The sequence below is a fragment of the Gymnoscopelus microlampas genome (assembly GCF_963454915.1).
Source record: "Gymnoscopelus microlampas genome assembly, chromosome: 1".
Taxonomy (NCBI): domain Eukaryota; kingdom Metazoa; phylum Chordata; class Actinopteri; order Myctophiformes; family Myctophidae; genus Gymnoscopelus; species Gymnoscopelus microlampas.
The window spans coordinates 12,767,340-12,781,624 of NC_139962.1; the positions used below are offsets into that span (position 1 = coordinate 12,767,340).

A 14,285-nucleotide genomic window follows, 5' to 3' on the forward strand; every position below is an offset into this window, starting at 1 on the left:
CAAGAAACAATCTCCATCTTGAATCTGGGATCTTCAGTCAGGCCCCCCTGTGGCTTTACTTTATGACTTCCTAGGGGGAAGTCTTTGCGAATCGGGGGAGCTGCTAAGTGCTCTTGAGGTACTTGATATGTTTGAATAGGTGTCTGAGAGGACAAAAGGCAGAGCCACACCTGGGCAGGTGAAGTGATAGGGACAGGTTCCTCCTTCCCTCACATGAAGAACCTGATAGTATAAGCAAGGGCCCGGCGAGCTGTGATGGAGGTGAACTGAAAACATTGTGTCTTTTACAGGGAAACATCCTGTAGGACAGGCGCTGAGGTAGCCATGGCTAGATCATATGACACAGATTATAGTTAAGAGCACGCAGGTGATTTTAAACCCAGTGATCTCTTGAGGTGACGATGGGGTGGGGGGGCGAGCCGATAAAAGCGATAGCCCTTGTCTTTCTAAAACGTCTGTCTGCCTGTCTGTCTATCCATCCATCTAAGAATGTGCATCTTGCCAGTAAAAGACTACATCTGATTTCAGTGTGTAACTATGTGGAAATGCGTTTTAAAGTATAGGTGTAAATGGGGGCGGCAGTGGCTCAGGGGTAGAGTGGCTGGTAGAGTGGCCCGATGGCAACCGTGAGGTTCCCAGTTCGATTCCCGGGCTCCCCCAGTGTTAGTGTCTACTGTTACTTGAGCAAGACGCTGAACCGATAACTGCTCTCGATGAGCAGGTTGGTGCCTTGCATGGTTTCCTCCGCCATCGGTGAATGTGTGTGTGAATGGGTGAATGTAAAGCACAATGTAGAGCGCTTTGGATAAAACGCGCTATATAAATGCACCATTTACTGTAAATGTAATTCAGCTAAATATTTTTTGGATACAAGCTGTATATGAGCTACATGTGTTTTGCAGATCTAATATGGTTCTTTGTACCATAAGTCTCTCTAGGTAGCTAAATAAAAAAAAGATGACTATGGTGGGTGCATATGATCTGTGAATATAAGCACTGAGGCAATGTGTGTGTGTGTGTGTGTGTGTGTGTGTGTGTGTGTGTGTGTGTGTGTGTGTGTGTGTGTGTGTGTGTGTGTGTGTGTGTGTGTGTGTGTGTGTGTGTGTGTGTGTGTGTGTGTGTGTGTGTGTGTGTGTGTGTGTGTGTGTGTGTGCGTGCGTGAGAGAGAGACCTGAAAGGCTATAGCCTGAGGGACAGGGTGATTGATGATGGGCAAAAGGAGCTCTTATTTTTATGGACAGTGGAAATAGAGGTGACTAGATTATATGTCCGTAACCTCTGGGCAAAAAGAATCAGCAGGACTAGAGAAGATGTGTGAGTTTACATTCATATTCTGTGTGTGCAAATGTTGGTCAAAAATGCTATAATTTATTTATATCTATAATTTTCTTTGCAGTATTAGTGCATTTGTCATATATATGAGAGCGTTTGTGTGTGGGTGTGTGTGGGGGCAGTCAATTGGTGGCATAACCATTTTAAAAACAGACACAGATAGATGAGCTTGCATCCCCCCACCACCACCACACACACACGCACACACACACGCACACACGCACAAACTAACTGGTTCTCCCACACAGAAAGCGAGGAGAGGTGTGTGTCACTGGACCAGACGGACATGATAGTACAGCACACAGATGGTTCATGATCACAGTCACATTGTCGAGTACAGATATTGTGTCATCGTGTCATTCTAGGCTTTTGAAGATATACAAAAAACTCGCTGCAACGTGGAAGCAGCTGTGGCATTTCACTTGTCTCTGTATGGTAAAGGTAGAGTCTGCTTGATTTATTTGAAAAAGAAGGGCTCTCTGAAATGATCCTATAACATATAGACAACATGACTGATGAAGTCTCATTTAGGATCAGGAGCCTAGAGGCCCACGCACGCGCACACACACACACACACACACACACACACACACACACACACACACACACACACACACACACACACACACACACACACACACACACACACACTATCTTTATTTCCTCATGGCTTTCCTGGACCCCCTAGAGATCTCCCCCACCCATACATATACAGCTTCCCATTTAGCTTCCCATGCCCCCACCTCTTCCTCCTCCCCACTCTAATTTGGCCATGTTCCACCCTCCCCCCCCCCCCCCTCAGTTCTCCCCACGTTGTGCTCCGGGGTGTTGGCGGGCGGGGGGGCAGGCCCAACCTCCAGCCTGAGGAGAGCATGTGGAGAGAGAGAGAGAGAGAGAGAGAGAGAGAGAGAGAGAGAGAGAGAGAGAGAGAGAGAGAGAGAGAGAGAGAGAGAGAGAGAGAGAGAGAGAGAGAGAGAGAGAGAGAGAGAGAGAGAGAGAGAGAGAGAGAGAGAGAGAGAGAGAGAGAGAGAGAGAGAGAGAGAGAGAGAGAGAGAGAGAGAGAGAGAGAGAGAGAGAGAGAGAGGCTACATACCAACACTTGAGCAGAGTAACATTCGCGCACACACACACACACACACACATTATGTTTCCCACTGACACACATGCACAATTACGCTTGCTGCTTAGCTGCATTGTGATAAAAAATACGTTGTCATTTTTATGATATGATTTTGCATAACAGAAGAGCACACACTCACACTAGACTAGATTAGGACTCAAACTGTAAAGTGGTTGGAATCGGATACTTCTTGTTTTTTTCTTTTATCTGTCTGGGATCTGGACTCTCCTGGACCCGTTTGTTTGTTTGTTGTGGTTTTGGAAGTGCATTTTTTTTCCCCCATGTTTGAGGCAGAAAGGTACGTCTAACCGTTTCAAACGGCAAACCGCAAATCGTGCTCTATAGTCGGCGTTTCAGAACTGCACGAGATTGTCTCTTAATTGTATGATAATATACTGTTACGTACCCGTGTGAATTGTGTCCTCTGTTTTTAAAACGTTAAGACCTGAAGCCGATTCTACAAATGTCTTTTGAATCCCAACAGTTTTCTGAAAAAAGTATGTTTCTATGTCAGTGGTGCTCAAACTTTTTCATGTCAAGGACCCCCAAAATTATATGTATTTGGCCGCCGACCCCCATCTCAAAATATTTTGTTCCAGGGACCCCCAGAAGCAAAGATTTGATTTACAAATGTTCGCTTTAGAAGATTATATATTCAAAGATTTGCACACATTTTCACGATTTTTCAAAAATAGCAGATCTACAAGCTCGTAGCGCGGCACTCGGTGCCGCGCTATGAGCTTGTATATCTGCTATTTTTGAATAGCCAAGTGTAAAATAATGCTAATGGTCTTATTGGGTTAAGTAATTGCATGTTCATCTTTGAACAGGTTATTACCGTTGACATTTAGACATCATCATTTAGACAGGACAAGTGCAGGGAGACAGGAGGGGAGAGAGAGGGAGCAAGAGTTGCTATGGGATGCAGCTTTACAAACCAGCATCGAACCTGAAAATTCACACTTTTTGTCGTCCCGCGTACTATTAACCAGTTGATGCCTGTGGGTCAAGCCATCTCTTTTGGAATGCCCGTCGGTTTGCCAGATTTGCACAAACCCCTCAGTCTTTCCATGCATGCATGGCTCCTGGAGTTCTCAGTCTTATAAAGTCTTGTTTGGACACGTTCAGGTAACTGCAACTGAAGGCTATATATATGGGTTAACTTAACAGCCATCTGAAACAGCAGGGGGCGAGAGGCTCAGCCCAGCCTTTAGCGTTGAGGCAGTAATAGTGTGTGTGTGTGTGTGTGTGTGTGTGGGGCAGATCAGATCAACCTCAAGGTGACATTGTTTGAGGGTGATGGATGTGGAGAGGAGGGGGGAAGCTACCCCCCCCCCCCATCCCCCCTCTGAGAGCATAGCTCCTCCAGAGGGGAAATTAAACTCTGGTGCATGGTAAAAAAAAATGCAATTTAATGTAATAATGACTGAGAACAGTTACATTAACTATAGCCAGCAGGTTGGGACACCAAAACATGGGTTAGGAGGAGAAGTTCTGGAAGGTTCACACAATAAATGACAACTTGATTTATTTTCTCTTTTTTTTTTTTGCATCTGTGCTTTAGTAGTAGATGTTATAGTGGGAAGAGAGAGAGAGAGAGAGAGAGAGCAGATGTTGATTTTGGCTGTGTATTGCTAACTGGTTGAACCACAAAAGAGCCTCCCCCATGAGAACAACAACACAAACACAGGAATACTGTGTTATTACATGCCTAGTATACAGTACATTATGTATGTGACATGGGTTGCCAGATCTGCTTATTATAAGTTTCCCCGCAAGATTTTATTTGAAAATAGCCGATCTACAAGCTCACAACGCGTCACAACGCGTCGCATCGGCTATTTTCAATTAGCTGATCGTATATGTTAAAGTGCTCGTGTGGCCCATATAGTCTTCTTTTGGGCTGGTTTTCCTAGGCCTGGTTGCTTGTTTCTCTCACAGAATCTGGCTACACTGTATGTGACCTGTGTGACCTATAGGGACTCAATGCCAACCCATTTGAGATCCCACTGATGATCTATAATGTCTAGTCCTGTCCCCGACTAAGGATTTGTTTAGTCGAATCTAATTGGCGACTATGCAATTTTTTTTTTGTTAGGGCCAAAATACATTTTATTTCAAAGGGCCAAGTCTACACAGTTTGTTTTGTGTCTCCAGCAGAGTTTCTAGTGTCTCTATCTCTCTCTGGAAGAGGTTGCACATGAACTCTGCAGCCGCACTGAGGCGCTCCAACACAAACAATACCAATACAAAGACGAGGAATAAGAAGAATAAAGTGGAAGTTACGTGTGGTTGCAGGTGCAGACTTGGCCAAAAAACAATTAAAATCATTTTTGGCCCTCGACTAGATTCGACTAAGAGACACGCAGTCGACTCGGACCCCCCGCGACTAATTAGTCAACTAATCGACTAGTCGAGGTCAGGCCTAATAATGTCTTCCTTGAACCCTATAGCAAAAGCGGGTCGTTTTCTTGCGCCGCGGGGCTCCATCACGATGTCAAAGGCAGTACAGTACATGAAGCATACGGTATACTTTTCTGTCACGACGTTTTAGCTGTTCATTGGGTTCCCTGTACCCTGTAGCTCATGTTCATTTCATTTGACTGCAAGCTTATACAAAGAAGCTCTGTCTATACGCTCCTTTTCCTACCTTGACAGCGCTCTACTGTCTGTGTGTATGTGCAAAGTAACTAAGTACATTTACTCAAGTACTGTACTTAAGTACAATTTTGAGATATTTTTGACTTCACTGGAGTGTTTACAATTTTCATTACTTTTACTTCTACTCCACTACATATAGTACAAATATTGTACTTTTACTCCGCTATGATTATTTGAAATCTTTAGTTACTAGTTACTTTGCAGATATAATTTATTACATTATGAAACATACATTAACCACTTCAGCCCTTTTTTATACCTAGGCTATTTGAAAATAGCAGATCTACAAGCTCACAACGCGTCGCGATGCGACACGTTGTGGGCTTGTAGATCTGCTATTTTCAAATATTTTTGTGCTTTTACTTTTGGTAATTTAAGTACATTTTGATGCCAATACTTATGTGCTTTTACTCAAGTACATTTTGAATTCTGGACTTTCACTTGTAACAGAGTATTTAAAATATATTTGCAGTATTGGTACTTTTACTTTTTCCACCACTGTGCGTGTGCATGCGTGTGCGCGCACGTGCGCGCGTGCGTGTGCGAGCCTGTGTGTATGTTGGCTTCTCCTATGCTGAGATCAACAGAGAGATAACACACAGAACGTATTTCAGCAATAATTCCGTTACAGGGCTTGTTTTTCTGTCTCCCTTCAGTTAAACTACTAAAAACAGGCCATCATCACACAGATCCACACTTGTCCTCCTCGGTGGAAAGAGCTCACAGCCCTGCGTGGACAGCCTATATCTCATAAAAAGCAAATGTTTAGTTAAATTAGGAACGGGGGCCCCAAAAAATACCCATCAGTATTTTGGTTAAATTAGGAATCCTGCTCAAAGGATAAATATTTGGGTAATTAGTGGGTGTTGTTTTAGTCTGAACGGGCGTGTTGGTTTTAACGTTTTGGGGGCCTCTTCACTCAAACAGCTTCTAACTGTAAGTCTTTAACGGACGGTTGGCCTGTGTGTGACGGCATAACAAGGCAAATCAAATGCCTCCTTCGTGTGTGTTTCTTTCCATTACAAATAGTAAAGTGAGTGGCCTACTTAGTACGGGCATTTTTTAGCAGCACTAAACTGTTCTGTCATTCCTGACCCAACGTTTAACCCATTCAATCCAGGAACGCATCTATGTCATTTTAGATTTCTTTGGGCTATTCAAAAATAGCAGATATACAAGATCATAGCGCGGCACCGAGTGCCGCGCTATGATCTTGTAGATCTGCTATTTTTGAAGGAAGAAAATCGTGAAAATGTGTGCAAATCTTTGAACATATATACATTTTTAACTCAAATCTTTGCTTCTGGGGGTCCATGGAACAAAATCTTTTCAGATGGGGAGGTCCGCGGACAAATACAAATCATTTTGGGTGGTCCTTGACATGAAAAAGTGTGAGAATCACTGATAGTATAGCAACATAAGTAAAAAGAAATACAAAAAAAACTGTTAGGATTTAGAAGACAATTGTAGAATCCTCAGAAGCCAAGATTTGAATAAAAAATGTTTGCTTTAATAATATTTATATGTATTCAAAGATTTGCACAAAATGTTCAAGATGTTTTAATAGCCAAAGTATAAGATAATGGTTTAAGTGGTTACACAGATGTGTTCCCGGTCTCAGTGGGTTAACCAGCAGGCCCAGCATCTGAGGTAGAGATGGAGCAGCAGTCTCACCATAGAGGGGGCGGGGGGGGCACAGCGTTTAGGAATGGGCCTCTGTGTAGGAATGTCTTTATATATGCATCTCTCTCCTGTCTCTGAATGGTCATCTATCTCCTCATGTTCTGCTCTGTAGTGGAAAATAATACATGCACCTCCTCCCATGTACTGTACATCAAACCCACTCCTCTCTTCACTTTTAGTGGATGATTTGATTAATGTGTGTGTTTGTGTTTGCATGAATACATTAACGTATGTGTGTGTGCTTGTGTCTCTACTGCAGGGGTCTTCAACAGGGGGTCCGGGACCCCTAGGGGGTCCTCAGAGTAACTACAGGGGGTCCGCCAAATCTTTGTGTGATATTATTATTTTTTTACCTTAACCACTTGAACCCTAGCATCCCTTTTCTGAGGAGAACTTTAGCCAAAAATAGCCGATCTACAAGCTCACAACGCCTCGCAGCGCGAGGCGTTGTGAGCTTGTAGATCTGCTATTTTTGGCTAAAGATGTATAGGTGTAGAGAGAAAAAAGAATAGTAAACGTAAACAAAAAAGTTGAATCTAAAACACAATTTTATACAATATAGAGGGGGTCCCTGCTTCATCTCTCTCTCAGCTAGGGGGTCCTTGGCCTAAAAAGGTTGAAGACCCCTGCTCTACTGTATGTGTGTGTTGTCTGTGTGTGCATGCGTGTGTGTGTGTGTGTGTGTGTGTGTGTGTGTGTGTGTGCACACATACATATACGCTGGCATGCGTGCAAAAGCGGGCATGCGTATCTGTGTGTGTGTGTGTGTGTGTGTGTGCGCGTGTGTTTGTGTGCGTGCGGGCGTGCACGCGCGCACCCAGTGGAAGCCTCAGAGAGAGCCATGTAATCCTGATTGATGAAGGCTTTGCATGGACTGGAAAACAAGACGAATGCTCTAAATAAAACCCAGTCTGAGTCCAAAGAGGCCCCAGCAGCTTGTTAACTCTGTCCAGAGTGTTACGGCACCGTTTGCCTTTTATTATGGAACTTCACATAGTGCAGCAGACAGACGTCAGACCAGTGGCTCTACATTGCATATGTATCCTCTCTAATCCTTATGTAATTACATGGTGCAGAATAGTGTCTCTCAACTGGCGGATTGGTTGCCCAAAAGTGGACCGTGGGACATTTTCTTGGGGTCACACGGGTCTGAGGAACAGCTTAGAATTCTTTTTAGCTGTCATAATAGAGATCTCACATGGGAGATCAACATGTGGATCCAGAGGAAATATGTTTTAATGTGCCTCAGAATATATACAGTAGTAGATACTGCATACAGCACAATGTGAAATACTGAGTCTTGATTTAACTCAGAGAGTGAACAGACGGAACCAAATTGGTTCCGTTTGTTCACTCTCTGAGTTAGGAAAAAAAAAGGATAAATCAACACAGAGGATTTTACTGTGTGTATATTTCAAGTGCTTCAAAAATATACAAAACATGGTTTATGGTTTATAAAATGGTTACACGCATGTACAGTATGGGTCAACCCATTAAGACCTGAGGCCGATTCTACGGATGTCTTCTAAATCCCAACAGTATTCTGAAAAAGCGTATGTTTCTATATCAGTGGTGCTCAATCTTTTTCATGTCAAGGACCCCCAAAATTATATGTATTTGGCCGCCGACCCCCATCTCAAAATATTTCGTTCCAGGGACGCCCAGAAGCAAATATTTGAGTTACAAATGTTCGCTTTAAAAATATATATATTCAAAGATTTGCACACATTTTCTCAATTTCTCAAAAATAGCAGATCTACAAGCTCATAGCACGGCACTCGGTGCCGCGCTATGAGCTTGTAGATCTGCTATTTTTGAATAGCCAAAGTGTAAAATAATGTTTTTTTAGCTCAAATCAAAAAATGATCACAGATGCGTCCCAGGTCTTAATGGGTTAAAACATAAAGGTGAAATAACTATTTTTCTCTGTTTGGAAAATGATTACAAAATGTGTGATTCCTATGCAGAACTGTACTTTGTATGGTACTTTGTATGGCCGTTACATGACAATGGACTGTGTGTGTGTGTGTGTTTGTGTGTGTGTGTGTTTGTGTGTGTGTGTGTGTGTGTGTGTGTGTGTGTGTGTGTGTGTGTGTGTGTGTGTGTGTGTGCTTGCAGCTACCTGACTGATGGAGGGTTGGGACTGTACACGCGCAGACTCAACCGGCTGCCCGACAGCATGGCCGCCGTACGGGAGACGCTCCACAGGAACGCCTCCACGGGACAGGGCGATGCCGACAGGTATAGAGCTGATTTTCTGTCTTATCTCTGCCTTTCTAGTTGTCTCTTTCCTCTTTCTAACTGCCTGCCTGCCTGCCTGTCTGTCTGTCTCTTGTCTTTCTCTCTCTTTCTCCCTCGCTCTACCTTTTATGGCGCTGCCATGTGCCATGAATATTGTCTAAATAGGGCCCTCAGTGTTCATTTAACTCTGGAAAAGCAAACTATCTCTGTCTGTCTGTCTGTCTGTGGCTCTTTCTTAGAAAGATGCATAGCTTCGTATACACTGGTAGCAAAGATAATTAGAGTGGAAGACTTCCACCGCTCCTTGTTTTACCAGATGGCTTAATGAGTTTGTATCACTGATACACCTGGAGAGGCTGTGTTGCAACAAACAGGACAGTCTGGCAACATTTGAATACATACAGTATGGGGTCCATCACGAGTCATCTCCACTCTGTGTGACTGCTCTGTTTTTTACAAGCTCAATTATTAATGTGTCCAACTGTTGTATTGTAGTCTGTTGTATTCTGTTTGCCTATGCAGTACCTCATTATGATAGGTTAATTACTCATGTTTAACATACATTATAGTCTGGTGTTTGTTTGTGTTGTTATGTTTTGTTGATGTCATGTCTTATAAAAAATCAATAAGAATTAATATACAAAAAGAAAGAAAGATGCATAGCTCCTAGCATGTAGAGAAAGGCAAGTTTATATCAACAAGGTAGTTCAAAGTGCTTTACACAAAACATTAAACATTGAGACATTAAGACACAGATAATTAAAATGAAGCAGAAAGATACGAGAATGAATTTACAGTGCAGAAGAAATGATGAAAAAAACCTCAGTAAAAGGCAGCGGCTGAACGGGCGAGACACAGAAACTATATAAATATTGTATCTAAGTTTGACTTCTCTGTGAGGCCGGTGTCATCCGGTGTGATTCTCTGTGTGGCTACAGTGTCATCCAGTGTGATTCTCTGTGTGGCTGTAGTGTCCGTGTGAGTGATGCTGGGAGGAGATTGACTCTTTGTCCTGTCAGAGAGAGGGAGGAGGCGGAGGAGGGGAGAGGGATCGGCTCAGCGGATAGGCTAATTGACAGCAGGAAATAAATGGAAACATGTCTTGACTTTAATGGTGAAGAAGAAGAATGGATGGGCATACAAGGGGAGAGAGAGAGAGAGAGAGCAAGAGAGCGAGAGAGACGGGGAGAATGGACTGCAGGCCATATTGAGCGACTGGTCACTGTTAAATCCTGAGTGCCTTGGACGTATGTCCACTTTTGATAGAAGGCGTATAATGCTGTTGCAAAGTACAGGCGCAAGGCAAAAAGGGGTTGTATTTCATCTCTGATATCATGATGGGTGTGTTTTGGGCATAACATAGACCAGTGGTTCTCAATGTGGATTTCAGGGACTCTCTGGGTTCCTTTAGAGGGTTCTAAATTTACCCTTACAAGTATGTAACTCAGACAGTGTACAAATGGAACCAAATGGACCCTAACAGGTCCATTTGGTTCCATTTGTACACTTTCAGAGTTAAGGGGAGACCTTGAAATGTAAAAGTTTGAGAACCATTGACACACAGACCAATCAGTGTTGTCTTCCAGTCTCCTTAAGTGCTTTGTGCGACCGCACCTGGCACATTGTTATTCAAATGACAGATTCAGCAAAGTTGGAAGTGACAAAAAAAAACTATTTCATGCTGAGGAGACGGATCTGCTCGTGTGTGATGCGAAATCACGAGGCCCTCTACGGGAGCAGCATTAATATGATATAATGATGTCAGGAGATCTCAGCTCGCCGAAACATCAAATGGAAATGCATGAGAGGTGGACCACATCGCTTCCGGCAGTCGACATGGGTGGTCGCATCAATGATCGCTCTCGCGTCCTGCGTCCTCGCATACCTTTCCTTATCCTCATCCTGTGGATTATGGATTTACACCTCAACTCCGCATGGATTATACACCAGAAGGATATGGAATCATACGAGACAGAAAAGGTAGAATCACACAATGTCTTCTACCTAACTACTGGAACCGAGAAAAAACACCCAGGTTATGGAACCACGGCGATCCACTCGACTCTCACAGCCAACCCGAAGCGAAGAAACAAACCCCTGAATGGTAGATGTAATCGGAAGACGTACTTCTGTTTAATTCTACTACTTTCCGGAGACGTTGAAGTTAACCCTGGCCCTGTGACCACAAGGCAATCCGCTCGGCTCATAGCTGAAACCAACAGGCTAGCGGCAAACGTTGCCACAAGCAACGGGGCAAAACAACAACAAAGCCATGCTGGAACAAAGAACTTCCGGAGCACCGGAGCTAGCCTAGCCAACGTTGCTACCGAAGCTAGCCTCGACGACAACACCAACGGCTTCACACCAACTCGACTAGGCGAATCAACCCAAATGATCAACCTAAACACCGACGTCGTATCCACCGCAGCCGTCGACGAGGACGCTTGCACCGACGCACAACGGCGATCAACCGGGAGATGCAGCGTAGCCGAGAACGTGGAACCAAGGAGTCACCTAGCTGTTTTCACCGGAGCAGAGACCTTGATGCACCGCTACAAACCTACGGTTCGTTCCAGGGCCAGGGTCCCAGCAGAAACCGTGATGGGACCATTAGCAGAGGCCGTGCTGGGACCTCCGCGCCCCATCCCCCCCCAACCCCCCAACCCTCCCCAATCCCCCAACCCCCCCCAACCCCCACTGCTGGCTGCCCACGACGGAACAATGGCTTTGATGGACACTACACCCCCCTCCCCCCCCGAGACTGCTCCTAAACATCTCTCAGTGGATAAACACCTATCCATTGAAAAAATGATCAAATCGTTTGGCGTTGGCTTGCACATGATACATCTTAATGTGAATTCTCTAGCAGGAGACAAGCTAACACAAATCAAGCAGATGTTTTATGATGGTAAGGTTGACATTTTAACTTTCTCTGAAACAAAACTTGATCAAGCGATAACTGATTCTGTGATTGAGATTGAAAACTACAAACTCTTCAGGAAAGATAGGAACAGAAACGGGGGTGGTGTTTGCATGTATGTTCATACTGACAATGTCTGCATCCTTCGGGAAGACCTGATGGATGAAAACATTGAAGCTGTGTGGGTCGAGATCATTTTTAAACATGCCAAACCTGTGCTAGTCGGTACCATATACAGACCTCCTAACCAGACTGATTTCTATGATAGACTTGATGAATGCTTAGCTAAAGTGGACCATGCGGAGACGATTCTTCTTGGTGATTTTAACACTGACATACTCCGCAAGGAAGCGTCAGTGTATAAGTCATTCAGGGCGTGTTGTGATCGGCATTCACTCCACCAGCTGATCACTCAGCCCACAAGGCTGTGTGTTTCCTCTCAAACTACCATAGATCTCATTCTAACAACGGACAAGGAAAAAATCCTAAATAGTGGTGTTTCCACCTGTGGCATATCTGATCACAACATGATCTTCTGCACCAGAAAGAAACGTAAACCTAAGACCGGTTACCACAAAACAGTCACAATCAGAGACCTCAAAAATTATAAGAGTGAGGACTTAGATCACAGACTGGAGGAACAGGATTGGTCCGACGTTCTAAACAGCACACAGGTAGACGAATCCTGGCTTTGTTTCAAAACCAAATTCATTCAAATTTTGGACAGTGTGGCTCCCATGAAAACCATCAGGGTCAAAACCCGCTCGGTACCATGGATGAATTCGGACATCCTTACTGCCATGAAAGTCAGAGACAAAAAGTGTTCTGAGCTTCATAAAAGTAGGATCAAACTAGCCAAATGTTTTAACAAAGGTCTCGAATCCCACGTAGCTAAACTTGAAAAGGAAAAAAACAAGCTAAGAAACAAGGTAAATAGCATGCTCCTGTTAGCAGAAAAAAGCTACCTCGATGACAAGATTGAGGAAAATCAAAAAAAACCACGAGAGCTTTGGAGGCTACTCAAGAACCTCCTAGGCTGCAGCAAAAAATTGAAAACCAGGCTTTCAAACTTAAGCCTCAAGGTGAATGACACTCTCATTTCATCCAAACACGAAGTGAGTAAAATCCTCAACATATTCTTCACGACCGTAGCCTCAGATTTGGTTGAAAAACTTCCTCCACACTCTGGGAGATATGGTGAGGAGTATGTTGTCTCATTTTACGAAAAACAGGGTGTTTGCAAAGATGACTTTAAACTCTCCCCTGTGAAAACAGAAGAGGTGTTTAAAAAATTGAGTGCTCTTCATCAACACAGAGCCACAGGCCTCGACAATATCCCCCCCAAATTTCTAAAAGACTCAGCCGCCTCCATTGCTCCAATCATTACCCACATATTCAACCTCTCCACCACACAGGGACAGGTCCCCAACGACTTCAAAAAAGCAAGGGTGACCCCTCTGTTCAAAAAAGGAAACCAATTAGACCCTGGCAACTACCGCCCTATTTCTATTCTAAGCTCCATCTCGAAAGTCATGGAAAAAATAGTCTATGAACAGGTCGACAAGTATCTTGCCGAGAAAAATCTAATCTACAAATTCCAATCTGGCTTCAGAACAAACCACTCCACTGACACATGCCTTCTCTATTTGAACGACTCTATCAAACAAGAGATTGAAAAGGGCAAATATTGCGGCATGGTCATGCTGGACCTCCAGAAGGCTTTTGACACCGTTAATCACCCGATTATGATCAATAAGCTCAGAGCAATAGGTTTTGATGACACGTCAGTGAACTGGATGAGATCCTACCTGGAAGGGAGGGAGCAAGTGGTGGAAGTAAACGGCACCCAGTCCCCCCCCCTCCCAGTGACTTGTGGTGTTCCCCAAGGAAGTATACTAGGACCCTTACTGTTCCTGATATATGTGAATGACATGTCGTCAGCCTGCGACTGCAACCTGTTCCTGTTCGCAGATGACTCGGCCCTGCTAGTCTCGGACAGGGACAGGCTGCAGGTTGAGAAAACTCTCAGCTCTGAACTCAACAAGATCTGCATCTGGCTCTCCGACAACAAGCTCTCATTACACCTGGGCAAAACGGAATGCATCCTCTTTGGGTCCACTCCTAACCTCAGAAAGGCAGAGAGCTTCACGATCAAAGCGGGTGATGATATCATCAAAAGAAAAAACGAAATTACCTACCTGGGCTCTATCTTGGAGGCTGACCTCTCTGGTGACAAAAATGCTGAAAAAACGATCAAAACGGTCCACAAAAAAACACGCTATTTGCGGAGTATTGATCGTAAAGTCAGTAAGAAGACTCTGAAGACTC

The 14,285-nt window shown here is 44.1% G+C and overlaps 1 protein-coding gene across 1 annotated transcript in view; it reads left to right on the plus strand.

The window, feature by feature from the left end:
• nav2a (neuron navigator 2a) overlaps positions 1-14,285 on the plus strand; it is a 111,523-nt gene that overhangs the window by 36,979 nt on the left and 60,259 nt on the right. The window contains exon 10 of the mRNA XM_084063397.1: positions 8,915-9,037. Within this exon, the coding sequence (XP_083919523.1) occupies positions 8,915-9,037 (123 nt within the window). The remainder of the gene's footprint in view (positions 1-8,914; positions 9,038-14,285) is intronic.